We start from the raw sequence: 26,773 nt of genomic DNA on the forward strand, positions 1-26,773 counted from the left end.
TGCAACAGGGATGAACCTCAAAAATGTAATGCCAAACGAAAAGGCCAGATTCAAAAGATCATATATTGTGTGATTTATCAATTTAATGCATTAAAATGTGAGAGAAATAGATGATTGGTTGCCTAAGGCTGGGGGTGGCAACTAGTATAAATTGCAACGGGCATAAGAATCCTTTTGGGGTGATGAAAATGTTCTAAAACTGAATTGTGGCAATGGCTGTATGGCTCCGTAAATTTATTAAAATTCATTGACTTGTACACTTAAAAGGATGAATTTTATGATATGTGAATTATAACCCAATAAAGCTGTTTAAAAATAATTTTCCCATTGTTTGGCATGTAACTTGCACTGAATTTTTAAAAATAACGGCTTTACTGAAATATAATTCACATATCATACAGTCATCTATTTAAAGGGTACAATTTAATGGTTTAATGGTTTTTAGTATATTTACAGAGTTGTGCAACTTTATTCTAAATCAACTTTAGAATTTTTCCTCAGCTTTCCCCCAAATCCCACACCCATTAGCAGTCATTCCTCTTTTCACCTGCTGCCACCCCAGCCCTAGGCAACCACAAATCTATTTTCTGTCTCTACAGATTTGCCTCTTCTGGATATTTCATATAAATGCAATAATACAATATGTGTTCTTTTGTGACTGGCTTCTTTCACTGAGCATAATGTTTTTAAGGTTCATTTATGTTGCAGTGTATATCAGTACTTCATTCCTTTTTATGGACATATAATATTCCATTGTGTGGATATAGCACCTTTTATTTATTCATTCATCACCTGATAGATGTTTAGGTTGCTTATACTTTGGGGCTATTATGAGTAATGCTGCTTTGAACATCTGTGTACAAGTTTTTGTGTGTGCCTATGTTTCATATCTCTTGGGCGTATACCTAGGAATGAAATTGTTGAGTCACACGGTAACTCTATGTTTAACATTTTGAGGAATGCCCGGACTGTATTCCCAAGTGGCTGCAACATTTTACATTCCCACCAGCAGTGTATGAAGGTTCCAATTTCTCCACATCCTATCCCACACTTCTAATTGACAGTCTTTTTGATTATAGCCATCCTAGTGAGAATAAAGTGTTATATCACCGTGGTTCTGATTTGCATTTTTCTGATAGCTGATGGTATTGAACATCTTCTCATGTGCTTATTGGCCATTTATATATCTTCTTTGGAGAAATGTCTATTTAGATCCTTCACCCATTTTTAAATTGGTTCCATTTGTCTTCTTAATGCTGAGTTGTGAGTATTCTTTATTCTAGATACAAATCCCTTATCAGATCTATGATTCACAAATATTCTCTGCCATATCATGGGTTGTTTTTTCACTTTCTTAATGGTGCCCTTCACAGCAAAAAAGCTTTTAATTTTGATAAAGTCCAATCTATCTACGTTTTCTTCTGTACGTTTTGTTTTTGGTACCATATTGAAGAAACCATTGCCTAATTCAAGGTCATGCTGATTTAAGCCTATGTTTTCTCCTCCAGGTTTTATAGTTTAAGGTCTTACAATTAGGTCTTTAATATATTTTGAATTAATTTTTGTATATGTGTGAGGTAGGGGCCCCTGACTTAAGAAAGATATAAGGGCAGAGGCTGAGAGAATTGAGGGCCAGATTAATAAAACCATCCACTCCCTATGGTGATGGTTGTGGTCATAGCCCAGACTATATGAAACCTTCATGTGTACATGTAGCTAATTTTTTCTGCCCATACCAAGTCATTCGTTCTTAGGCTCTTTCTTTGAAGAAGGAGAACAGTCTGGATGTAATGCAGAATAAAAAGGAGGAAATATTTTGCTCAAGGTTCACAGAAAACCAGTGGAAGAGCCAAAAGCAGACAAAAGATCATTGACTTGCAGGTCTCAGTCCCATCCTGTAGCAGGAATACCCCTATTGTCTACTTGCCTTCCTTCAATTTAGCATCAGGACCCCTGAGTTGTACATAGCCAACCAACCAGATATGATATTTCTCAGCCTTCCTTCAGCTAGATGTGGCCATGTTACTACTGTTAGCCAATAGAACGCAAGATAAGGTGATCTAATTTTGGGTTATATCTTTTAAAAAAAGAAATGGCTTGCGCTCTACTTCCTCTCTCTTCCCATCTTTTCAGGACGGACCTTAGACATGGTACTAGTAAGCTATTTTTAATCACATGGATGAAGAATACATACCAGCACAGCTGGTTCTCAACTGTGGCTGAATATAAGAGTTATCTGGGGAGCGCTAAGAAAAAGCTGGTGTTTGGATCCCACCTCAGAGACTCTGATGCAATTGTTTGGAGATGCCACCTGGGCATCAGGGTGTTAAAAGCTTCCCAGGTGAATCTAACATCTGGCCAAGGTTAAGACCTTTACTCCAGGGCAGTGGTTTGTAAACTTGAGCAAGCATCAGCATCAACTGGAGGGCCCATTAAAACTCAGTTTTGCTGAGGTACCACTCCTAGGTGTCTGATTCAGTAGGTCTGTCGGGGGTAAAACCCAAGAATTTGTATTTTTAACAAGTTCCCAGGTGATGCTGCTGGGCTGGTCCAGGGACATACTTTAAGAACCCGTAGGAGATCTCAAAGCAGCAAGACAGAAGAAAACTGAGCCCCAGTAGCAGCATGGTCTGTTTTCCTCAAACCACTTGCCTCCCCTATACTACTGTTACTTGAGAAAGAAATAAAAGTTTATTCTGAACCACAATGGCAGCTTAGCCTGTATCCTAACTAACACACATCCCTTGGATCACAGTGATTCAAAAGGAAGGAAAATAAAGGTATAAATTTTTTTTCTCACTTCATGCAAATTCACACACGCAGTTGAAACCCTCTAGGCTTTAGAGATTTTCCTATGAGAGAAGGACGGCTTGCAACACTGCACTGTTTACAACAGAATCCATTCCTCGTGGTAACTGGTGAACACAATCCACAGAGTTCTGTTTCAGCGGCACTGTTGAGGCTGGAGGAATTACGAGCCAAGCAGGCTAAGTTACTTTCCCCATTTAAGTCCCAGCCATAGGTGGGTAACCCAAGCCTTCCATGCAAATCTCCTTGGAACCAAACCACAGCAACAATTCTGAATGATGTAGAAAGCCTTTCTAAATAGCACAGAGGGTGTGGATCCATTACTCCTCTCTCCTCCCCTCTTCGCGCGCTAATACAAACGGGACTTAAAGCACTCCAGCTCTCTCCACTTAATTTTCACGAGAAGACCTTGGGTGTTGGTGACACCAACCTGAACAACTAATGCGGCTTGGGCATCTGTTGGGCCAAGAGTGAAGCTGGAAGGAGCTTACCTACTGGGAAATAAGTTTCAATCCCAAGCTCTTTCTGGCAAAACTCTGTGCTGGTGCACACTTATTTCCTGAAAATTCATAGTATTGAAAGGGGGTGGTCGGTAGGATTGGATGGCCACAAAATAGAAACTGACGAGCAGAGAAGGGGAAGGAGCTCACCTACCTTACAAACTGGCTGAATAAAGCGGTCGTGTTCCGGATGATCCTGGCAGCCTGGGACTCCTCATGCTGGCATCTCTGCAGTGTTAACCCGTCATCCATGTGGCCTTCCTGATGGAGTATGACCTACCCCAGAGCCAAGGACACCAGGTCCAGGTTACACAGCTGGAGAGTCAACGTTTCTGGCAGTATTCCCCTCATCCCTTGTACTCCTTCTCCCCAGCCAAGTTCCCCCCGGGCCCATTTTGAAAGTGGGACATTAAAAAAGTTATTTTCCCCATACTCCCTACTGCTGACGTATTGACTCATTCCTGAGACACGGTGCTTTGATGAAAATGAAACTTTATGTGCCGCTGTGATGTGAGTTACAATAAATTCCTTGGGCCTAGATGGCCCATTTGAAAGGGTGAAAACATATTTTATGATAGATTTCTCTCTTAAAATGAACTCAAAACCTTATCCTTGGAGATGAGAAAAATCACTTTGTTCAGAGCCTTTTCCTCCAGAGATAAACCAAGGAAGAAGAAAGACAAGTTAAAATAAAACCCTCTAAAACCCTCTACTGGGATCAGGCATGGCTTTCTCTCCTGAATGACAGCTACACTGAGTTAGCTGACTGTAGAACTGGGGAAGCAGCTCGAGATGATAGCTTGCTTCTCATGGAGGCTAGAGAGGGGGTTTGAAAGCCTGGACTTGGGTATCAGCTGACCTGAGCTCTAATCCTGCTAGGCCACATCCCAGCTGTGCGACCTTGGGCAAATCTCTGCTGACTTCACCATCTGCAGGTGGACTTAGAGGGTTATTTAGAGGATTAGATGATTTACATGTAAGTCATTTAGCATATTTCCTAGAATGTAAAAGGTACTCGATGCATATTTGTTATAAGGGGAAATATATTACTGATCTCAGATCAGTTGTCTGGAAGCTAATATACTTATTGCTCACCAGTGACATCATGATAGAATTTTTGGGTGGGGCTAGCATCTTTTGGCGTGGAGGTCACCTGTTTTTTTCTCTAGAAGGGCCAAATATATACTGTTATTAACTGGGATGGTTTGACTCTAGTTCAAGTCAGGGCCAAATCCTGATTCAAGTTCCTGGCATGGTTTCCTCTGGATGGTGAGTAAGTGAGGGGAGGCCATTTGTAGGTCCTGGGGAAGAGGGGTGGGGGTCAGTCAGTCTCTGTGACAATTAAATATGTGGCTCCAAAAAATATCCTTAGAATAAGGATTTTTGGTACCTCATTTTTAGCACAAAGAAACAACTTATTTTCCTTTCCATGTGAAAATCTCTTCCTTATTTTATGTTCTTCTGAAAGCATATCCTGATTTAATGAATTCACACAGGAAGTAGAATGCTGGCTTGTACAAGTTTATGTTCATTTTCGAAAAAAGACCTTGCACGCCATCTATACACTGTAGCTTAAGCATTAGCAAAGGATGCCCTTACTATTGGCTTTACCAACTCTTTCAAAACGTTACTTTGTCCGAACTTCCCAGCAACTGCCTACCAATGTTGCATTTAGATTTGGCAATACATCTCACTAGGTTTACTCTGCCCTCAGTCCCAGCTTTCGGGTCAGTCCCTGAAGACCTTAGGTTTTGCTTGTTCAGATAACACATTCAAACCAGCCAATCAAACAAGAAAGTAATGAGAAATGGGGGAAATGCAGCTGTTACAATGTTGTTATTATGTATCCTATTGATCGCTGCAGCTCAGGTCCTAAGGTCCTTTTTCTCTCCGAGGAATTCCATAACCCAAGAGAAGAGAGCAGAAGCCTTCCTTTAAGGTGAAGTATCATTCGTCAGGTTTTTCACTGTGTCTGTTTCCCATTGGTTTTTCTAAATTCCCATTTTGTTTCATAAAATGCTTAACACAGATTGGACATTCTTTGTATTTATAGAGGGGAACTTAACTGGCTCCTCACGAAATGGAGCTGGGCAGCCCTATCAAGGGCTGAGCATTATGGCACCATTTAGAGAGAGTTTCTGGAAGCATCTCGCAAATTCACATGCACATTCCAGCAATTAAATGGACCTCTGGACTATGGCCAGAAGAAAAAGTCAGGGGTAGGCACAGTAAATCAACACCGTAAACTGGGATCTCTCCTAGTTGACAGGGTCCTTCGACTGTGTCCCCACCCACACAGAATTACAGCCAAGATCCACAAATTCTATTTTCTTAAATGTCATTCTTATCTTAGTAGGTATGAAAAATTGTGGAAACGCTAGATGATATTATCATACTCTTTAGAGGATTTAATTTTCTTCTCATTGGTCGTTAGGGTAGATGATGGGCCTTTGGCATTGATTTTCAATTTGCCCTTATTTCCAGGGTGTAGCTCTTACTCCTGGGTTAGAGCCCTTTTGGGGATTCAGTTGAAAACCTACTGTATTTTCAGGGGCCATTCCAGCTTGAGGGACTTCGATTCCCCACCTCTGTATCCTAGTACTGTCATACTGTCCACACCTCTGCTTTGCTCTTCTCCACCATAGCTGACACTTTCTGTTCACTATCTTAGCTTCATACTCTATCCACAGTCAGCTTAAGATGCTAGGGGAAGCTGCATATAGAATTTCAGGTTCATGTTTCTATAGTTTCCTCCACTGGGGAATGTGGCTCCTCAAGTCCCAGAAACCTTGGCTGACCTTATCACAAATATGTCTCTCCAGCCCAGTGAAACTAACAGAAGACCCCACTCCTTGTGCTGCAACTCAGCAAAATGCTGAGGGGAAACTGGTGATAAAGGAGGAACTCACCTTAATGCACTTACATTCTATTTGGGATCTTTAGTACCCATGCCCTGGGTACCTTGCTTCTGGAAGCCTTCAAATGGTTTGTTTCTGTGTTTAATCCAGCCTTTATAATTGTTGGCAGAGGAAGGGCTGGGTTCATAAAAGCTAGTCTTTGTGCCCTCTTACTTATTCTATTTTCTATTTCCTCTTTGTAATTTTATTTACCCTTTCTGGATGTTTTCCTGGTATGTTTTACTTTATACAAAAATAAGCTATTTATTACCTTATGGTTTCCTCCCAACCTCCTTTTTTACAATAACCAGCATTCTGGGAAACTTTTCATCACCTCCACATTAGGCTGACAAATACAAAACATAGTGTACAATGCTTCCTAGAACCTTATTATGGGACTCCTTGACTACCCAAACCCATGTTTTGTTAAGGGTTTTCAAAAAAAAAAAAAAAAAGTATCATGCCTGGAGCATCTATTTTCTGGTTCCTATCAAAAGAAACCCTATTATGGCAATTGACTTTCTGGAAAAAAGATGCTCTGTGTATCCAAGCCAGATTTCCCACTGTAGCAGGCTGTGACAGACCACTCAGATCTGGATTCAGTCTCTGTGAATACAGTATCATTCCACGGTATCTCATCATTCTGCACGTTGGTTCCTGTGCGCTTGTTATCATGCAATCTGCGTTTTTCTTTATAGAGATTCTATTTAGTCTGTATATTATGAAAACTGCACAATAACTCAATTATCCACTTAAATGAAAGGAGCAATGATGTGGATAATCCCAAAACAGCATACCACCAAAAGTCATTTAGTTCAGGTTTTAGAGCACATGGAACATATTCTACCCTCTCCTCACAGATTTGTCATCTATACAGCTCTTTTCTTCCCCCACTGAATATGAGGTCAGAGTAACCACATTAGGCTACACAATCTGTCACAGAAATAACTCTTCAGAATAGTAAGAACAGTAAGAAGTAAACATACATTATGTTCACCTGATTCTCACAATCACTTCTCTTGCCTAGTTGCTTCCAGACCTTCTAATCCCTCACCTTTCTTTTCAGAGGTCCCAGGCGGGATGTCTTGGCATCTTGTGCTTTGTAGGTCACCCACAGACCACTGGCTATATGTTGGACAAAGCAGACAGAGTCTCCGTACTTGATTTCTGGGACTCCCATGCCCTCTATATCTCGCTTGTGACTGGAATCCAGTTTCTCCTTGATTTCCTATTTCACAGAAAATGAAACAAAGGTAGGCATGTCTGATTAAATAGAAATGCAATGTATAAAGCAAGTCACCTGTGCAGAATTTGTAAGCCAGGGAACCGATTACCAGGATAATCATGATGTGCCTGTCCAAGCCAGGACTGCAGAAAGGCTTGCTTCCTTTATCTGCTGCTAATTGTAAAATCAATGGATTTCAAGTTTTGGCTACTTTAGTGATTATTTAATCACTCTTTGGTTCTGGTTTTATATAATTCTCCATTATATTTTCTACTTTCTTCATCCCGACTTAGATACCTTAATAACTAACCCTTTACTGGCCAAATAACTTATTTTCAGCAAATTGTATCTTCCATGATTTTAATGGTTATGTTATATAAATGCCCTGACTCAGAGCTTTAAATATATCTGTTAAAATAATATAAGTATCAAGACAGAACCAAGGTGGCGGAGTAGAAGGACGTGCTCTCACTCCCTCTTGCGAGAACACCAGAATCACAACTAGCTGCTGGACAATCATCGACAGGAAGATACTGTAACTCACCAAAAAAAGATACCCCACATCCAAAGACAAAGGAGAAGCCACAATGAGACGGTAGGAGGGCCGCAATCACAGTAAAATCAAATCCCATAACTGCTAGGTGGGTGACTCACAGAATGGAGAACACTTATACCACAGAAGTCCACCCACTGGAGTGAAGGTTGTCAGCCCCACATCAGGATTCCCAACCTGGGGGTCCGGCAACAGGAGGAGGAATTCCTAGAGAATCAGACTTTCAAGCCTAGTGGGAATTGATGGCAGGACTTCGACAGGACTGGAGGAAACAGAGACTCCACTCTTGGAGGGCACACACAAAGTAGTGTGTGCATCGGGACCCAGGGGAAGGATCACTGACCCCAGGGGAGACTGAACCAGACCTACGTGCTAGTGTTGGAGGGTTTCCTGCAGAGGCGGGGGGTGACTGTGTGGCTGTGGCTCACCATGGGGACAAGGACATTGGCAGCAGAAGTTCTGGGAAGTACTCCTTGGCGTGAGCCCTCCCAGAGTCTGTCATTAGCCCCACCAAAGAGCCCAGGTAGGCTCCAGTGTTGGGTTGCCTCAGGCAAAACAACCAACAGGGAGGGAACCCAGACCCACCAATCAACAGTCAAGTGGATTAAAGTTTTACTGAGCTCTGCCCACCAGAGCAACAGTCAGCTCTACCCACCACCAGTCCCTCCCATCAGGAAACTTACACAAGCCTTTTAGATAGCCTCATCCACCAGAGGGCAGACAGCAGAAGCAAGAAGAACTACATTCCTGCAGCCTGTGGAACAAAAACCACATTCACAGAAAGACAGACAAGATAAAAAGGCAGAAGGCTATATACCAGATGAAGGAACAAGATAAAACAGCAGAAAAACAACTAAATGAAGTGGAGATAGGCAACCTCCCAGAAAAAGAATTCAGAATAATGATAGTGAAGATGATCCAGGACCTCAGAAAAAGAAAGGAGGCAAAGATCGAGAAGATGCAAGAAATGTTTAACAAAGACCTAGAAGAATTAAAGAAAAAACAAACAGAAATGAACAATGCAATAACTGAAATGAAAACTACACTAGAAGGAATCAATAGCAGAATAACTGAGGCAGAAGAACGGATAAGTGACCTGGAAGACTGAATGGTGGGGGTTTCCCTGGTGGCGCAGTGGTTAAGAATCTGCCTGCCAAAGCAGGGGACACGGGTTCGAGCCCAGGTCTGGGAAGACCTCACATGCCGCGGAGCAACTAAGCCCATGAGGCACAACTACTGAGCCTGCGCATCTGGAGCCTGTGCTCTGTAACAAGAGAGGCCGCGACAGTGAGAGACCCGCGCACCGCAATGAAGAGTGGCCCTCACTCGCCGCAACTGGAGAAAGCCCTCACACAGAAACGAAGACCCAACACAGCCAAAAATAAATAAATAAATAAATAAATAAATTTATTTAAAAAAAAAAAAAAAGACAGAATGGTGGAATTCACTGCTGCAGAACAGAATAAAGAAAAAAGAATGAAAAGAAATGAAGACAGCCTAAGAGACTTCTGGGACAACATTAAATGCAACAACATTCGCATTATAGGGGTCCCAGAAGGAGAAGAGAGAGAGGAAGGACCAGAGAAAATATTTGAAGAGATTACAGTCAAAACTTCCCTAACATGGGAAAGGAAATAGCCACCCAAGTCCAGGAAGCGCAGCGAGTCCCATACAGGATAAACCCAAGGAGAAACACGCTGAGACACATAGTAATCAAATGGGCAAAAATTAAAGATAAAGAAAAATTATTGAAAGCAGCAAGGGAAAAATGACAAATAACATACAAGGGAACTCCCAGAAGGTTAACAGCTGATTTCTCAGCAGAAACTCTACAAGCCAGAAGGGAGTGGCATGATATACTTAAAGTGATGAAAGGGAAGAACCTACAACCGAGATTACTCTACCCGGCAACGATCTCATTCAGATTCGATGGAGAAATCAAAAGCTTTACAGACAGGCAAGAGCTAAGATAATCCAGCACCACCAAACCAGCTCTAAAACAAATGCTAAAGGAACTTCTCTAAGTGGGAAACACAAGAGAAGAAAAGGATCTACAAAAACAAACCCAAAACAATTAAGAAAATGGTCATAGGAACATATATTTCGATAACTACCTTAAACATGAATGGATTAAATGCTCCAACCAAAAGACAGAGGCTTGCTGAATGTATACAAAAACAAGACCCATATATATGCTGTCTACAAGAGACCCACTTCAGACCTAGGGACACATACAGACGAAAAGTGAGGGAATGGAAAAAGATATTCCATGCAAATGGAAATCAAAAGATAGCTGGAGTAGCTATACTCATATCAGATAAAATAGACTTTAAAATAAAGAATGTTACAAGAGACAAGGAAGGACACTACATAATGATCAAGGGATCAATCCAAGAAGAAGATATAACAATTATAAATATATATGCACCCAACATAGGAGCACCTCAATACATAAGGCAACTGCTAACAGCTATAAAAGAGGAAATCGACAGTAACACAATAATAGTGGGGGACTTTAACACCTCACTTACACCAATGGACAGATCATCCAAACAGAAAATTAATAAGGAAACACAAGCGTTAAATGACACAGTAGACCAGATAGATTTGATTGATATTTATAGGACATTCCATCCAAAAACAGCAGATTACACTTTCTTCTCAAGTGCACACGGAACATTCTCCAGGATAGATCACATCTTGGGTCACAAATCAAGCCTCAGTAAATTTAAGAAAATTGAAATCATATCAAGCATCTTTTCTGACCACAACACTATGAGATTAGAAATGAATTACAGGGAAAAAAATGTAAAAAACACAAACACATGGAGGCTAAACAATACGTTAGTAAACAACCAAGAGATCACTGAAGAAATCAAAGAGGAAATCAAAAAATACCTAGAGACAAATGACAATGAAAACACGACAATCCAAAAGCTATCGGATGCAGCAAAAGCAGTTCTAAGCGGGAACTTTATAGCTATATAAGCCTACCTCAAGAAACAAGAAAAATCTCAAGTAAACAATCGAACCTTACACCTAAAGGAACTAGAGAAAGAAGAACAAACAAAACCCAAAGTTAGCAGAAGGAAAGAAATCATAAAGATCAGAGCAGAAATAAATGAAATAGAAACAAAGAAAACAATAGCAAAGATCAATAAAACTAAAAGCTGGTTCTTCGAGAAGATAAACAAAATTGATAAACCATTAGCCAGACTCATCAAGAAAAAGAGGGAGAGGACTCAAATCAAAAAAATTAGAAATGAAAAAGGACAAGTTACAACAGACACCACAGAAATACAAAGTTTCCTAAGAGACTACTACAAGCAACTCTATGCCAATAAAATGGACAACCTGGAAGAAATGGACAAATTCTTAGAAAGGTATAACCTTCCAAGACTGAACCAGGAAGAAACAGAAAATATGAACAGACCAATCACAAGTAATGAAATTGAAACTGTGATTAAAAATCTTCCAACAAACAAAAGTCCAGGACCAGATGGCTTCACAGGTGAATTCTATCAAACATTTAGAGAAGAGCTAACACCCATCCTTCTCAAACCCTTCCAAAAAATTGCAGAGGAAGGAACACTCCCAAACTCATTCTATCAGGCCACCATCACCCTGATACCAAAACCAGACAAAGATACTACAAAAAAAGAAAATTACAGACCAATATCACTGATGAATATAGATGCAAAAATCCTCAACAAAATACTAGCAAACAGAATCCAACAACACATTAAAAGGATCATACACCACGATCAAGTGGGATTTATCCCAGGGATGCAAGGATTCTTCAGTATACGGAAATCAATCAATGTGATACACCATATTAACAAATTGAAGAAGAGAAACCATATGATCATCTCAATAGATGCAGAAAAAGCTTTTGACAAAATTCAACACCCATTTATGATAAAAACTCTCCAGAAAGTGGGCATAGAGGGAACCTACCTCAACATATAACAAAGGCCATATATGACAAACCCACAGCAAACATCATTCTCAATGGTGAAAAACTGAAAGCATTTCCTCTAAGATCAGGAACAAGACAAGGATATCCACTCTCACCACTATTATTCAACATAGTTTTGGAAGTCCTAGCCATGGCAATCAGAGAAGAAAAAGAAATAAAAGGAACACAAATTGGAAAAGAAGAAGCAAAACTGTCACTGTTTGCAGATGACATGATACTATACATAGAGAATCCTAAAAATGCCACCAGAAAACTACTAGAGCTAATCAATGAATTTGGTAAAGTTGCAGGATACAAAATTAATGCACAGAAATCTCTTGCATTCCTATACACTAATGATGAAAAATCTGAAAGAGAAATTATGGAAACACTCCCATTTACCATTGCAACAAAAAGAATAAAATACCTAGGAATAAACCTACCTAGGGAGACAAAAGATCTGTATGCAGAAAGCTATAAGACACTGATGAAACAAATTAAGGATGATACAAATAGATGGATAGATATACCATGTTCTTGGATTGGAAGAATCAACATTGTGAAAATGAGTATACTACCCAAAGCAATCTACAGATTCAATGCAATCCCTATCAAATTACCAATGGCATTTTTTACGGAGCTAGGACAAATCATCTTAAAATTTGTATGGAGACACAAAAGACCCCAAATAGCCAAAGCAATCTTGAGGGGAAAAAAATGGAGCTGGAGGAATCAGACTCCCTGACTTCAGACTATACTACAAAGCTACAGTAATCAAGACAATATGGTACTGGCACAAAAACAGAAACATAGATCAATGGAACAAGATAGAAAGCCCAGAGATAAACCCACGCACCTATGGTCAACTAATCTATGACAAAGGAGGCAAAGATATACAATGGAGAAAAGACGGTCTCCTCAATAAATGGTGCTGGGAAAACTGGACAGCTACATGTAAAAGAATGAAATTAGAACACTCCCTAACACCATACACAAAAATAAACTCAAAATGGATTCGAGACCTAAATGTAAGACCAGACAGTATAAAACTCTTAGAGGAAAACATAGGAAGAACACTCTTTGACATAAATCACAGCAAGATCTTTTTTGATTCACCTCCTAGAGTAATGGAAATAAAAACAAAAATAAACAAATGGCACCAAATGAAACTTCAAAGCTTTTGCACATCAAAGGAAACCATAAACAAGACGAAAAGACAACCCTCAGAATGGGTGAAAATATTTGCAAACGAATTAACAGACAAAGGATTAATCTCCAAAATATATAAACAGCTCATGCAGCTCAATATTAAAGAAACAAACAACCCAATCCAAAAATGGGCAGAAGACCTAAATAGACATTTCTCCAAAGAAGACATACAGTTGGCCAAGAAGCACATGAAAAGCTGCTCAACATCTCTAATTATTAGAGAAATGCAAATCAAAACTACAATGAGGTATCACCTCACACCAGTTAGAACGGGCATCATCAGAAAATCTACAAACAACAAATGCTGGAGAGGGTGTGGAGAAAAGGGAACCCTCTTGCACTGTTGGTGGGGATGTAAATTGATACAGCCACTATGGAGAACAGTATGGAGGTTCCTTAAAAAACTAAAAATAGAATTACCGTATGATCCAGCAATCCCACTACTGGGCATATACCCAGAGAAAACCATAATTCAAAAAGACACATGCACCCCAATGTTCATTGCAGCACTATTTACAATAGCCAAGTCATGGAAGCAACCTAAATGCTCATTGACAGATGAATGGATAAAGAAGTTGTGGTACATATATACAATGAAATATTACTCAGCCATAAAAAGGAACGAAATTGAGTCATTTGTTGAGACGTGGATGGATCTAAAGACTGTCATACAGAGTGAAGTAAGTCAGAAAGAGAAAAACAAATATCGTATATTAATGCATGTATGTGGAACCTAGAAAAATGGTACAGATGAACCAGTCTGCAGGGCAGAAGTTGAGACAGAGATGTAGAGAACAAACGTATGGACACCAAGGGGGGAAAACTATGGTGGGGTGGGGATGACGGTGTGCTAAATTGGGCGATTGGGATTGACATGTATACACTGATGTGTATAAAATTGATGACTAATAAGAACCTGCAGTGTAAACAAACAAAAAAAAACTAATACTAAACTTTCTTTGGGTTAATTGTAAGGAAATATGTTAATATAAATGTTTCAGACATTAGATGAAATTTCTAAAAATCTTATATGTTCTGGTATAATGTTATAAGTCATAATTTTAGTTATTACTTTAAAATGTATATCTCAGAAATAACTAAAAAAAAAATCATATAAGTATCTTTCAGAGAAATCAGCAGAGGAAACAGACTCTTGGAGCAGGTCGGGGGCTAGTCCAATGCAGTAATTGTTGTATTAGTTTTTTATGGCCTCCTCAGTTGTGTGTTACAGTCAATGGGTTTCATTCTTCAATTGCCACTGTTTCACAAAACCTACCGTCTAGTATGGAAAAAGGAGTTGCTTGTGCACCAGGTGTCCACTTGGTGATAACCTGAGGTGCCTGTCACAGAGTGACTCAGGAAGTGGACTGGTAACTCTGTCCCCTCCTCGTCAATCAGGGCCTCTGTATGGTTCTACCCTATTTCCATTTCTTCTCTACATCTTGTGTTAAACTGCTCATTTGTAAAAGCCATTAGCTAGGTGGCATTTTGCATTTTTACAGAATAAAAATGTAGCACACTGTTCCCTCTGCTGTGCCAACTTTACTCTTATTCTTAATGATGGAACAGCAGGAGCATATGCACTAAGCTCTTCCCATGTGTAAGGCAGTGCTCTAAGTTCCTTACATACACTAACTCTTCATAACGGCCTCTGATGTAGCTACAAATATTATCCCAGTTTTACAGAGGAGAAAATGAAGGTACAGAGAAACAAGTAATTTGTCCAAGGTCATTTAAGAAGTAGTGAAAGAGCCAAGATTTAAACCAGGAAGTCCAACTCCAGAGACTGTGCTCTTCCCATGGTCCCAAACTCCTACTCACCCTTTAATACCCTGCTCAGGTGCCACCTTCTCTGTGAAGGCAGAGTTAAGTCTCTCCTGCTGTATTTCCCCAGCACAGTCTCATCCCTCTATTGAGTACTTAGCACATCACAACGTAAACGGGCTTATTTTAATGATACTTTCCTTTTGCCAGGTTATAAGAGAATGAAGGGCATGGGCCAGATGACAATTAATTTTGGATTCCTAATACAGAGAATTATCAATTACTTAACAAACATATATTGAAGGAACAAATATATATAGCTGAGTAATTTTTTTCCTTCAAATATATATATATATTTTTCATTTCAGCTCCTATTTCTTTCCTTCAAATCTTCATAAAAGCAAAATTAGGTATTTTGCACATATTTAAGGATCATTTTGAGCAACGTTAATATATTGCAAGAACATTCTTATTTTAAATGTATGTTGAAACACTGGCTAGATTGTTAAATATGACTTATTTCTCAAAATGAACATTTCCAAAGGAACATATTTCTGATTTTATAACAAAAGTCAGTGGGAAAATAGAATTTGATATTTTAGAATTCTTAGTAGGCAAGTGGTCAAAAATGCATTTATTCTATAAAACAATGGCTATTTGATTTTCATTTCAAAAATATCCAGAGTTCTATAGACACTCAAGCCAGTAGATGGATTTAAAATACACCAAAGTTTTCATCTCTAGCTTGCTCTCTAACCATAGGCAATGCAGCAAAATAAAAATATTACACACTACAGCTGTTAAATATGAATAATTACACTGATTACCAAGAGCTCATAGTTAAAATAGCACATATTCCCCAATGATCAGTGACTATGGTCATTTCACTTGTTTTATCACTTTTCATTGATTTAAATATGACTTTGCCAAAATAAAATAAATACTAGGATTTGTTTTTTTAGAGTCTCTGAAATAAATGGATCATTATTGTTTACAGACGATGGTGTCTTTGCTTTGAAAAAATGGTATCAACTCCCAAAGTTCTATGGCTGGCAATACAGGGGCTGCTTGTAATTCAAAAGAAAGACAGAAGCAATAACAACAAAATCTAAAACAGACAGACAAACCGACACAAAGCCAACTCTACTAAACAACGATGACACAGCTTAAAGGAGTGAGAGCATTCATGCAGCTCAATATTAAAGAAACAAACAACCCAATCCAAAAATGGGCAGAAGACCTCTAAATAGACATTTCTCCAAAGAAGACATACAGTTGGCCAAGAAGCACATGAAAAGCTGCTCAACATCTCTAATTATTAGAGAAATGCAAATCAAAACTACAATGAGGTATCACCTCACACCAGTTAGAACGGGCATCATCAGAAAATCTACAAACAACAAATGCTGGAGAGGGTGTGGAGAAAAGGGAACCCTCTTGCACTGTTGGTGGGGATGTAAATTGATACAGCCACTATGGAGAACAGTATGGAGGTTCCTTAAAAAACTAAAAATAGAATTACCGTATGATCCAGCAATCCCACTACTGGGCATATACCCAGAGAAAACCATAATTCAAAAAGACACATGCACCCCAATGTTCATTGCAGCACTATTTACAATAGCCAAGTCATGGAAGCAACCTAAATGCTCATTGACAGATGAATGGATAAAGAAGTTGTGGTACATATATACAATGAAATATTACTCAGCCATAAAAAGGAACGAAATTGAGTCATTTGTTGAGACGTGGATGGATCTAAAGACTGTCATACAGAGTGAAGTAAGTCAGAAAGAGAAAAACAAATATCGTATATTAATGCATGTATGTGGAACCTAGAAAAATGGTACAGATGAGCCAGTTTGCAGGGTAGAAGTTGAGACACAGATGTAGAGAATGGACATATGGACACCAAGGGGGGAAAACCATGGTGGGGTGGGGATGGTGGTGTGCTGAATTGGGTGATTGGGATTGACATGTATACACTGATGTGTATAAAATTGAAGACTAATAAGAACCTGCAGTATAAAAAAACAAACAAACAAAAAAACAACTAATACTAAACTTTCTTTGGGTTATTTGTATGGAAATATGTTAATATAAATGTTTTAGACATTACATGAAATTTCTAAAAATCTTAAAAAAAAAAAAAAAAAAGAAGTGAGAGCATCCCGAGATAGAGAAGCTGGATTTGGCTGACCACAGGTGGGTGAGCTCCTTCTGACTTAAGCCATGAACTAATACTCCCCTCTCTGTCTTCACTTGAACATGGCCCCAGATGTATTTACTGCTAGAAATGGAACCTTCCTATACGACAGGGCTATTTCAGTCACTCCCTTTCAATAACTCCCCAATTCCCACAGAACACAATTCTCACTTCTAAAGTTCTTGTATACCACATGCTTTAACCAAACTGGACTATGTTTCTGTGTCATATCAAGTGTTCCCTCCCTCAGGGCCTTTACTGACATTACACTTCCTGCTTGGAATGACCCTACTTCATCTCTGTATCTTTTCATCTTATCCATCAAACCTTTTGCAGATCCACCTGTGCATTTTCCCTGATCTCATGGCACCTCCCTTCCCCTCTCTCAAGGCTCTTTACCATCTTCTGCAATATGAATCCTTTGCTGGTACACTTCCTGTGTCCCCTGTCTCCAAGGGCAAGACTGAGATTTGTTTGTCTTTACATTTCGCACAATGCTCTGCCTAGGTTGCAAATAATTTGTTTTTGTTTTTTGGTCTGTGGGCATCATTTTTATCTGTTTATCTGCATCAACCTCCCCTACGTTACATCATGAGTGGATTCTAAGAAGGAACAGGTTACTTGGCCTAATAATGTGTTGAAGGGTAATAATAATCATTACCCCTTGTCTCCACTGAGAGTTTATAAGGAAATGGTTGTGACCACATCATAATTGTCACATAAATATGTATTTAGTTTAGATGATAAGCTGCTGCTCTCCAGATCGATTTAAAATTTCTAGAAGGACACGAAAGGGAACTGGAGCTAGTATTCGTTTAGTGCCTACTTTGAGTGAAGTATTTTGCCAAGTGCTTTACAATGACAACACCAACATGTGAATTTACCAAAGACCTACACAGTGATGTGTATTAAACATGACACTTTAAAAATATTTTATCTAAACCTTTCAATGGTCCTGCTGTTTTTATTTCTCCTACTTTATAGATGATAAAACTGAGGCTTGCAGAGTTGGAGTAATTTGCTCAAAGCCCTGTAGCTAGTAAGCAATGGAAGAGAATCCAAAGACAAGTGGAATTCCAAAGCCCATTTGTCATTTGAACATAATTTCTTGAATGGTAACTATCAGTAAAGTATTGATTGTATTAATGTTTATGTGTTTGAATGCTGTTATAAAGAAGAAGTGGAAAATATATGTTATCATTTTGTGAAAAAATGGCTCTGGGTTCTAAAGTATAAACTTCAGGAGTCATACATACAAACCACTAACAACAACAAGGTGATATGGTTTATATTCAAGGTGCAACTGGAATTTGGAAGAGAGAACAACTCACTCTGCCTGGGGAGTTCGGGATGATTTTATACCAGTTGCCACTTTATGTGAGCTTGGCTAGGAGAAAGAGGAGAGACGGGGAATACGGAAGGGGTCGACATTCTAGTAAGATGGGTATAGTGTGGCAAGGGGGTGGTGAAGTCCAGAAAAGGACCTGAACAACAGGACTCTGACTTAATGCTATAGGTGCATGTTTCTCAAACTCACACTGTTCACAGACTTTCTGTGGGAAAAGAGGACTTTGGACAGTACTGTATCTTCTTCCAGGAGTCAAAGGGAACATTAGAATAGTATAAAATGGACTCTTATGAGAATAGCAAAAAAAAAAACAAAACAACCTATTCAACTCTGTTTAACGTAGCATTTTACTTAAAAAAAATGGTTTAAAAAAAATGGTTTTTTCATAGAATTATTGTTTGGAACACCTCTTGGAAAAAGCTAGCATAGGTAATGGGAAACTGTTGAGAATTTTAAGTGGGGCTAACACAAGGGTTGCATCTTAGAACAATTGTTCCAGCAGCAATGTGAATGATGGATTGAAAAGAAACAAAGGCATAGAGATGGACGAGCTTTAGCTATGGTATTAGAAATCTAGCACGATACCTGGCACAGAGCAGGTCCTAATTCGTGTTTATTATTAGAGTGAAGTCTGCTGCATTTGACATATTGAAGCCACCTACATTCACAGAGGACAAAAAAGTACCTTTCCAACAGACAGGAAACAATCAAAAAAGATTCAGAGGAAAAGGAGATATGGGAAGATGGGCCCCATTCATGGATGCTGCGGTCAGCCATCAACAAAGTGCTGGTGAGACCATTCCTTCCTAAAAGTCTCAGGAGAAACCTTGAGAAATCACCTTTAGGTTCACTTCTCCACCAATACAGTCCCCTTCTGAATTTCTGATCTCGAATGGGAGGTCTTAGAATGGCCTTAAAAAAATTGCACGCTGCAGGATACTGCAAGGAGCCTGGCTGGCCCCAGGGCTGGCTGCAGAGCCTCTGCTGGGTGGGAAGCCAATGACAGATCCTCTGCCATTTCCAGCACGCTAGGGGAGCAGGCCTGTCTGGCTCGTTAGGGAAGGTGCATTTCGTGAGCAGAAGTCACTGTGCTGGGCTCTTTCCTCCGTCTTTCTCATCAATCCCCCTCCCTACACGATCACCTTCAGGTAGGCAGCACTCCTGCCATTTCATGCATAAGGAAACACTCTCTTAGGTCATCTTCCTGGTCTCATTTAATCCTCGTAACAATCCTTCAGGACATACTTCTTCACTCTCGTGTTTTACAAAAAGAGACAGGAAGACTGAACAGCATATGGCAGAGCCAGGATTCAAACCCAGGTTTCCTCCACTTCAAAGCCCAGGGTTCTCCTTGACTGCCTCTCTATCTGGTCCACTTTGAACAATCAAGTCTTGGGAAATTGTCGAGTTAAATTTTAAAAATGCTTTGTAGGTTCCATTTAAAATGAAACTGCAGGAGGTGGTGCTGTCTTGGGATGATTGAATCTCAAGGTCCATGTTTTCTTCTTTCCCCTTCCCTCCTTTCCTCCCTACCCTCTCTTCCCCAGCTGAGAACTTGGTGAGGAAATGGACAGAGCAAGCAAGGGGACAGGCACAAACAGCACTACTTCAGCGCTTGCGATTTCACAGAGGGATGCTGTGAGCCCCGCTGCCCTCTTGTTTCGGGCGGAGCCGCTGAGGTTAAAAAGCTCAAGAGGTAGTTCGATAGGGATTGCACTGAATCTGTAGATTGCTTTGGGTAGTAGAGTCATTTCCACAATGTTGATTCTTCCAATCCAAGAACATGGTATATCTCTCCATCTATTTGTATCATCTTTAATTTCTTTCATCAGTGTCTTATAATTTTCTGCATACAGGTCTTTTGTCTCCTTAGGTAGGTTTATTCCTAGATATTTTATTCTTTTTGTTGCAATGGTAAACGGGAGTGTTTTCTTAATTTCACTTTCAGATTTTTCATCATTAGTGTATAGGGATGCAAGAGATTTCTGTGCATTAATTTTGTATTCTGCTACTTTACCAAATTCATTGATTAGCTCTAGTAGTTTTCTGGTGGCAGTTTTAGGATTCTCTATGTATAGTATCATGTCATCTGCGTACAGCCACTATGGAGAACAGTATGGAGGTTCCTCAAAAAACTACAAATAGAACTACCATACGACCCAGCAATCCCACTACTGGGCATATACCCTGAGAAAACCATAATTCAAAAAGAGTCATGTACCAAAATGTTCATTGCAGCTCTATCTACAATAGCCAGGACATGGAAGCAACCTAAGTGTCCATCATTGGATGAATGGATAAAGAAGATGTGGCACATATATACAATGGAATATTACTCGGCCATAAAAAGAAACGAAATGGAGTTATTTGTAGTGAGGTGGATGGAGTTAGAGTCTGTCATACAGAGTGAAGTAAGTCAGAAAGAGAAAAACAAATACAGTTTGCTAACACATATATATGGAATCTAAGGAGGAAAAAAAAAAGGTCATGAAGAATCTAGTGGCAAGACGGGAATAAAGACACAGACCTACTAGAGAATGGACTTGAGGATTTGGGGAGGCGGAGGGGTGAGATGTGACAGGGTGAGAGAGTGGCATGGACATATATACACTACCAAATGTAAAATAGTTAGCTAGTGGGAAGCAGCCGCATAGCACAGGGAGATCAGCTCGGTGCTTTGTGACCACCTAGAGGTGTGGGGTGGGGAGGGCGGGAGGGAGGGAGATGCAAGAGGGAAGAGATATGGGAACATATGTATATGTATAACTGATTCACTTTGTTATAAAGCAGAAACTAACACACCACTGTAAAGCAATTATACTCCAATAAAGATGTTAAAAAAAAAAAAAAGCTCAAGAGGATCTGGTCTACAGGGATGCTTTCTACTCATAGCAGAGAGAGCAGCGGGCAGTTTTTAAAGGGGAAGCCACGTTTGGCCAAGAACACAGATCTTAACATATAGCAGACACTTGATAAATGTTGACTGAATTGAACTGAATGTTTTTATACACTGAGGAAAAATTTCCTCCAGTTGAGAACAGCGATAGCTCTCTGCCTTTATGTAACAAAGGAGGCAAAATTTGAGACTATCTCAATCATTCAAAACTTATGGTAAAGTCATTAAAGGTAGCCATAAAATAAATGGCTTCATATAATAAGGCTTGCTTTAACATTATTAATTCACCCTTCCCTGAAAGGAACTGAGTGTTATAAACTGACGTGGAGACATGACATCTAGATAGACAGTCTTGCTGTGCCAGAGTAAATATTAAATCGCATTACCCGACAATCCTTGGAGAATGGCCTTGCAATGTCAAGACCATGGGAAAATGATGTGAAATCAAGTTCACAGAAATTTGACTTCGATGTTCAAATTAATGAATCTCTCTCCTTAAGTGTTTACAGGGGTTGTGTTATGATCGAAAATGATTACACAATGATGAGAAAATCTATGAAGAGGATGGAGGTTAAAATGGAATGGATTTCACTCTGTATTAGCCTAGGACCACATTTACGTATCCCTTCAGTGAGCAATGTTCAGACTTACTACATGCTACACAGTGTGTGGGGTGCAGAGGTACAGAAAAGGCTGGGGGCATGTGTGCTCCTTGTCATCCAGGAGCTCCCTGTCGAGTGAGTGGTGACTGTAACAGAATCGTGAACAGGGCCCTGCTGGAGGGAAGTGGAAGGGCCTTCTTCCTGTGAGGGGCACTTGACATTTGTCTGAAGGATGAGGAGGAGTTCGCTGATGACGGTACGTGGAGGGTTAAAAGGGTACAGGTTTAGCAATGAGAAAAGATAACATGTTCAAAGACGATACGTATTTAGTATGCTAGAGCTCAAGGCAAGAGTGAGCTGGTGGCCAGAGATACCATGGAAGGGCAGGCAGGGGTCGGCCCTTAAAGCATCTTTTATGACAGACTTCAAACGAGCTGCAACTAGATTAAGAATTGTGTTCAAGGTTCCACAGAGGGTAGATGGGAGTCAAGGCCAGATCTAGGTGACTTGGAAGCCATTTTCTATCTTACACGCTACCCCTTCCAGATTAAGGGAATAGGTGCGATGCTGTGATTCAGAGCCCTCATATACCTCCCAGGCCTCCAGTTTGATTTGGATCCTCTGCTGAAGGAGACGAATGCAAGCTCTGACCGAGATCCCATTCTGCTCATTCACATAGTTTGCTCAGAGACCACAGTTTGATTCCACCTGAGCCAGGCCAGGCCAATGACTGCAGCCGATGCTCGGCCTTGATCCCCCCACTCAGTAAGGCTCAGTCACGCCCCCCATCCTGTCGTGCAGGTACAAGATTCACAGGGGCACCTGCCATCTTCCTCGTAAGGACAGTTTGCTGAGGATATGAACACACACCTGCAGCTGTCCTAGGGCCCCGGGTCGTGCAGTCATAGCTGTCACGGGCTCATGCAGCCTGACAGGAAACATGGGGCGGCGGGAAGCCCATCACTGCCGGTGACTCAGAGCCCAGCGTCCTCCCAGAACATAGGAGCCTAAACAGTGTTCCTTCCGGGAGTCTCTTCTCCTGTTCTCCAGATTCTCCACCATACAGAGAAGATCAGACGAATAGCCCCACTCAACCCCATTCACTGAAGCACAAAGGACACACTATCTCCCCCTCTCAACCTTCCCACTGAGTCCCCCCAACCCCTGTGCCACCACCCAGATCCTGACACGCTATTTCAGACCCCTGTCTGCTGTCTGCTCCATCACCTAACACCTGGTACAGGCGAGAACTGGCAAGGCAACTCAGAGCCTTCCCACTGTTGAAAAACAGAGCCACAAATCTCTCTGCTGGGGAACACTATTCCCCAGTGAGGGGAAGCACAGTGGAGAGTGTATTTAAGGAAGAGAGCCTGCACCAAGTAAGGTAAAAGTACATTTACTAAGGAGGAGTCTGGAGGCCCAGAGAAATCAAGGCATCTCTAGAGTTCTTCCCCAGGAGCTCTTTGGATCGTGGACGGCAGAACTTCATGTTCCCGCATGTCCTTCCTTCCTGTGCAGCTTCACAGTTAAGATGCCCAATGCCCTGTCCACACAATGTCCCAAGGAAGCTCCGATCTCCTGGGGGACGCAGCCTTATCTTGGCCTGACATGGAGACTAGGTCACTTTAATTTCAGTTCCTTTCAAGTTAAAAGGAAGGTAGCTGGACTGAACACTGCTGCACCGAGAGTTATTTAAACCTCCAACATTGTGACGCCAATGAAATGCAACCACATTGCCAAGTGCACAGGACAATGTGACTCATGGGTGACTTCTCATCCAGCTCTGCTACGCTGGCAGCCCCCTGGTACCATGATGCCTTTCAGCCATCAGCTGCTGGCCTCCCTGTGCACGGAAACGGGGGGACTTGCGGAGATAAGGAATGAGCTTTTGGACGGTAAAATGTGCTCACAGGCTGGAAGTGGTGCCGAGTAGAAGGAATGTTACGAGGACTGTCCGTGATACTCTGAGCTTTTTTGGCTTCCTGCAGAGGCCACAGCACAGGGCTGAGCCACGCTCCACGAGGCTAAGCCAAGAAAGGAACGGAATGGAAGAGTCCCTTTGGAACAGGATCCTGCCAGCTGCCTGGAAGGCCACCTGATTCTTCTGCTGTCACAAGAGAAGGCTCTTTCTGCAGTGGTAAAGACCTCAGTGTCAGGGTTTGTCCCAGGGCTGAGACTGGGGTAGAGCGCTCAAATAAGGGACAAGCCAAGCTGGCATTCTTAGAAAGGTATTTACATGGTCACCAGCTATGATGAGTCACTTCTTATTTTCCACCCCTCCCGACCCTCCCACACCTGCTCTCCCCCCACACTTCATGTCCAGGTTGTCTCGTAGGGAAGAATGGGATCTTGCCCATCTCTGCTCTTAGGACTTTTCTGTTGCTTTGTTTCGCTGCTTCTTTTAGCCAGCTGCAATGTCCTAACGCACTTCCTGGAGGCCAGAATGTTTTACTCCATGGTCCTAAACTTGAATTTAAAATCCTTCTTGTGTTGAGGATCTTAAAAAAAACAAAAGCGAGGGTAACATGAAGGAGATGAGCTCCGAAAACCAGAATGAAGTCAAGGAGCTAATGTGCCATTGGAAGAGAAGCAGACATAAGGAGATGCTTGAGGGAATTTATCGCAGGAAGCTCTCATTTCTTAAGGTTTGAACCATGGGTGTAGGAAAAGCCTGACTCTGATACAGGGCAACTAGGGGAGAAAAATCTCTGTGCCAGAGATTCTCTGCCTAAAAATACTTCAGGACCATACAAGGAGGGAAAAAAGGAGCGTGACTCCCTGTTTCAAGGAAGACAGTGCTGAAAGACCGGCCTCTCTGATTCATTATGAAGCAGAGATGTCCCGCAGGAATGCAGCTGTCAGCTTGACACCGAGTCCTACATGAACGGAATCATCAATAAGCCTTTACTGAAATCGTGTTGAGAACACAAATCAAGATCTATTTCTGGAAAAGAGCAAAGAAGAATGAAGCTAGAGAGGAAGCTCCCAACGGAGACGCTGACCTGTCCTCTTAGGAGGTGCAGGCTCCCTGATAACTATGCGCATGTTGGGCAGAGCCCTTCTCATGCTTGGCTGATCCTTCCAGAACAATCATAAAGTAACAGAGCACCGAACTGTCTGTCAGAAGTTAGCTCAGTGTGCAATTCCGACCATCCAACTAGATCCAGCTCTGAGTTACGCGGAGTCAAAACCTGGCTGACCATTAAAGATAGAGGTTTAAAAAAATATCTGTCTTTCCACACACCAAGTGGCAAAGCTACATGTCTGGGGTTAACATGGTGACCACAGAATCCACTCTTAAAGACGGCTGGGGATGGACAGGCCAGAGCTAAGACATCTGGAGAGAACAGACGACCCAGGAAAAGGAACTAGTAACTCTGTATAATAGAAATAACTGCAAGACGATGTCATGTCCAGAATTACACCTTCTCTGCATCTTTCTGAAAGAAATCACTTCCCTGATTTAAATAAATGTAGCACTGAAACTTATGCCTCCACGTTACCCTTGCTTTATGGGAGTGAAGCATATGACTTAAAAGTATTAAAAACAATTCAGAACATATTTAACTACAACAATATTTTCCATTAGCCTCTGAGCAACGCTGTCCCTTCCTGTGAACATTTTTGTTTTCTAGGGTTTTCTACTTTCCTTTAAAGTTTTTCTCTCTTAAGACTTCAACCTTCAACCAAGGTAACCATTCCTCTATGAACTCAATTCAAAAGATAAGAGAAGACGGTTCTTTGGGGGACGAGTCTACCAGCTTCTCAGCTTGCTGGCTTTCTGAATAAAGTCATTATAAAAAAAAAAAAAAAAGATAAGAGAACAAAGTGTTTATCATAGGTCTAATTTCCAATTCCATTTTGTTCCAGCCTACTTTTTTTTCAGTCACCGTTCTACCTGGAGGTTTCAGAGCTTTCACTTTGACAACAAGGTCGAAGTGCACCTCACCTTTGATGCTCGGAAAGAGAAGGCTGTGGACTTGGTGTCTGATTTTCCCCGGTCCTGCAGTATAAGGCCTTGGTCCTCTGTCAAGGCCAGGTAGTGGCCTGTGGTGAGATGCCGAAGTCGGAAAGCCTGGCCCCATCTGATGTTACTGCCACTCCAACTGGGCAGATGAAACAGACAAGAAATTGCATTTACACAAAAATAAGTCTTTTTCAATATTTATCCTGTGCTTTTTCACACATGCCTTCTGGGGTTCATCCCCCGACTCCTGGCTTGCTCTAGGATTGCATGCCTGCCTACAACTCAGCATGGAGTTCTCTAATGAACTCTCTTAACATCACCAACAAGGAACATGGTCCTGGGGGCAGGTCAGTGGTTTAATGTAACTGGAAGTCCCAACCTTCCAATTTTTCCTTCACTCCATTGAAGTGTCTCGATGCCAAAACCACAAAAAAAAAAAAAAAAAAAAAAAAAGGGAAGCTTGCCTTTTTAGAGAAACTTATTTCTGGGAAAGTGAAGCATTTCCAAATGTGCCATCACAATTCAAGCATTTTACTACCACCACTAATTTGAAAACAGACACACACCCTTATGTTCACTGCAGCATTATTTACAATAGCCAAGATATGGAAGTAACCTAACTGTTCATCAATAAAGAAAATGTGCCGTATACACATATACAATGGAATACTATTCAGCCATAAAAAAAGAATGAAATTGTGCCATTTGCGACAACATGGATGGACCTTGAGGGTATTATCCTAAGTGAAATAAATCAGACTGAGTAAGACAAATACCATATGATTTCACTCATATGTGAGTGAAACAAATGAGCAAACAAAGAAAATAACATAAATTTCA

At 40.9% G+C, this 26,773-nt stretch overlaps 1 protein-coding gene across 6 annotated transcripts in view; it reads right to left on the bottom strand.

Annotated features, from left to right (window-relative positions):
- Nucleotides 1-26,773, bottom strand: part of RYR3 (ryanodine receptor 3) — a 551,623-nt gene that overhangs the window by 263,497 nt on the left and 261,353 nt on the right. For all 6 annotated transcript variants that reach the window (XM_082384899.1, XM_082384900.1, XM_082384898.1 and 3 more), the window contains 3 exons: nt 25,916-26,072; nt 7,260-7,433; nt 3,463-3,584 (listed from right to left, as the gene is read on the bottom strand). In XM_082384899.1, the coding sequence (XP_082241025.1) occupies nt 3,463-3,584; nt 7,260-7,433; nt 25,916-26,072 (453 nt within the window). The remainder of the gene's footprint in view (nt 1-3,462; nt 3,585-7,259; nt 7,434-25,915; nt 26,073-26,773) is intronic.

This window comes from Balaenoptera borealis, assembly GCF_965194805.1.
Source record: "Balaenoptera borealis genome assembly, chromosome: 3".
In the NCBI taxonomy this organism is placed as follows: domain Eukaryota; kingdom Metazoa; phylum Chordata; class Mammalia; order Artiodactyla; family Balaenopteridae; genus Balaenoptera; species Balaenoptera borealis.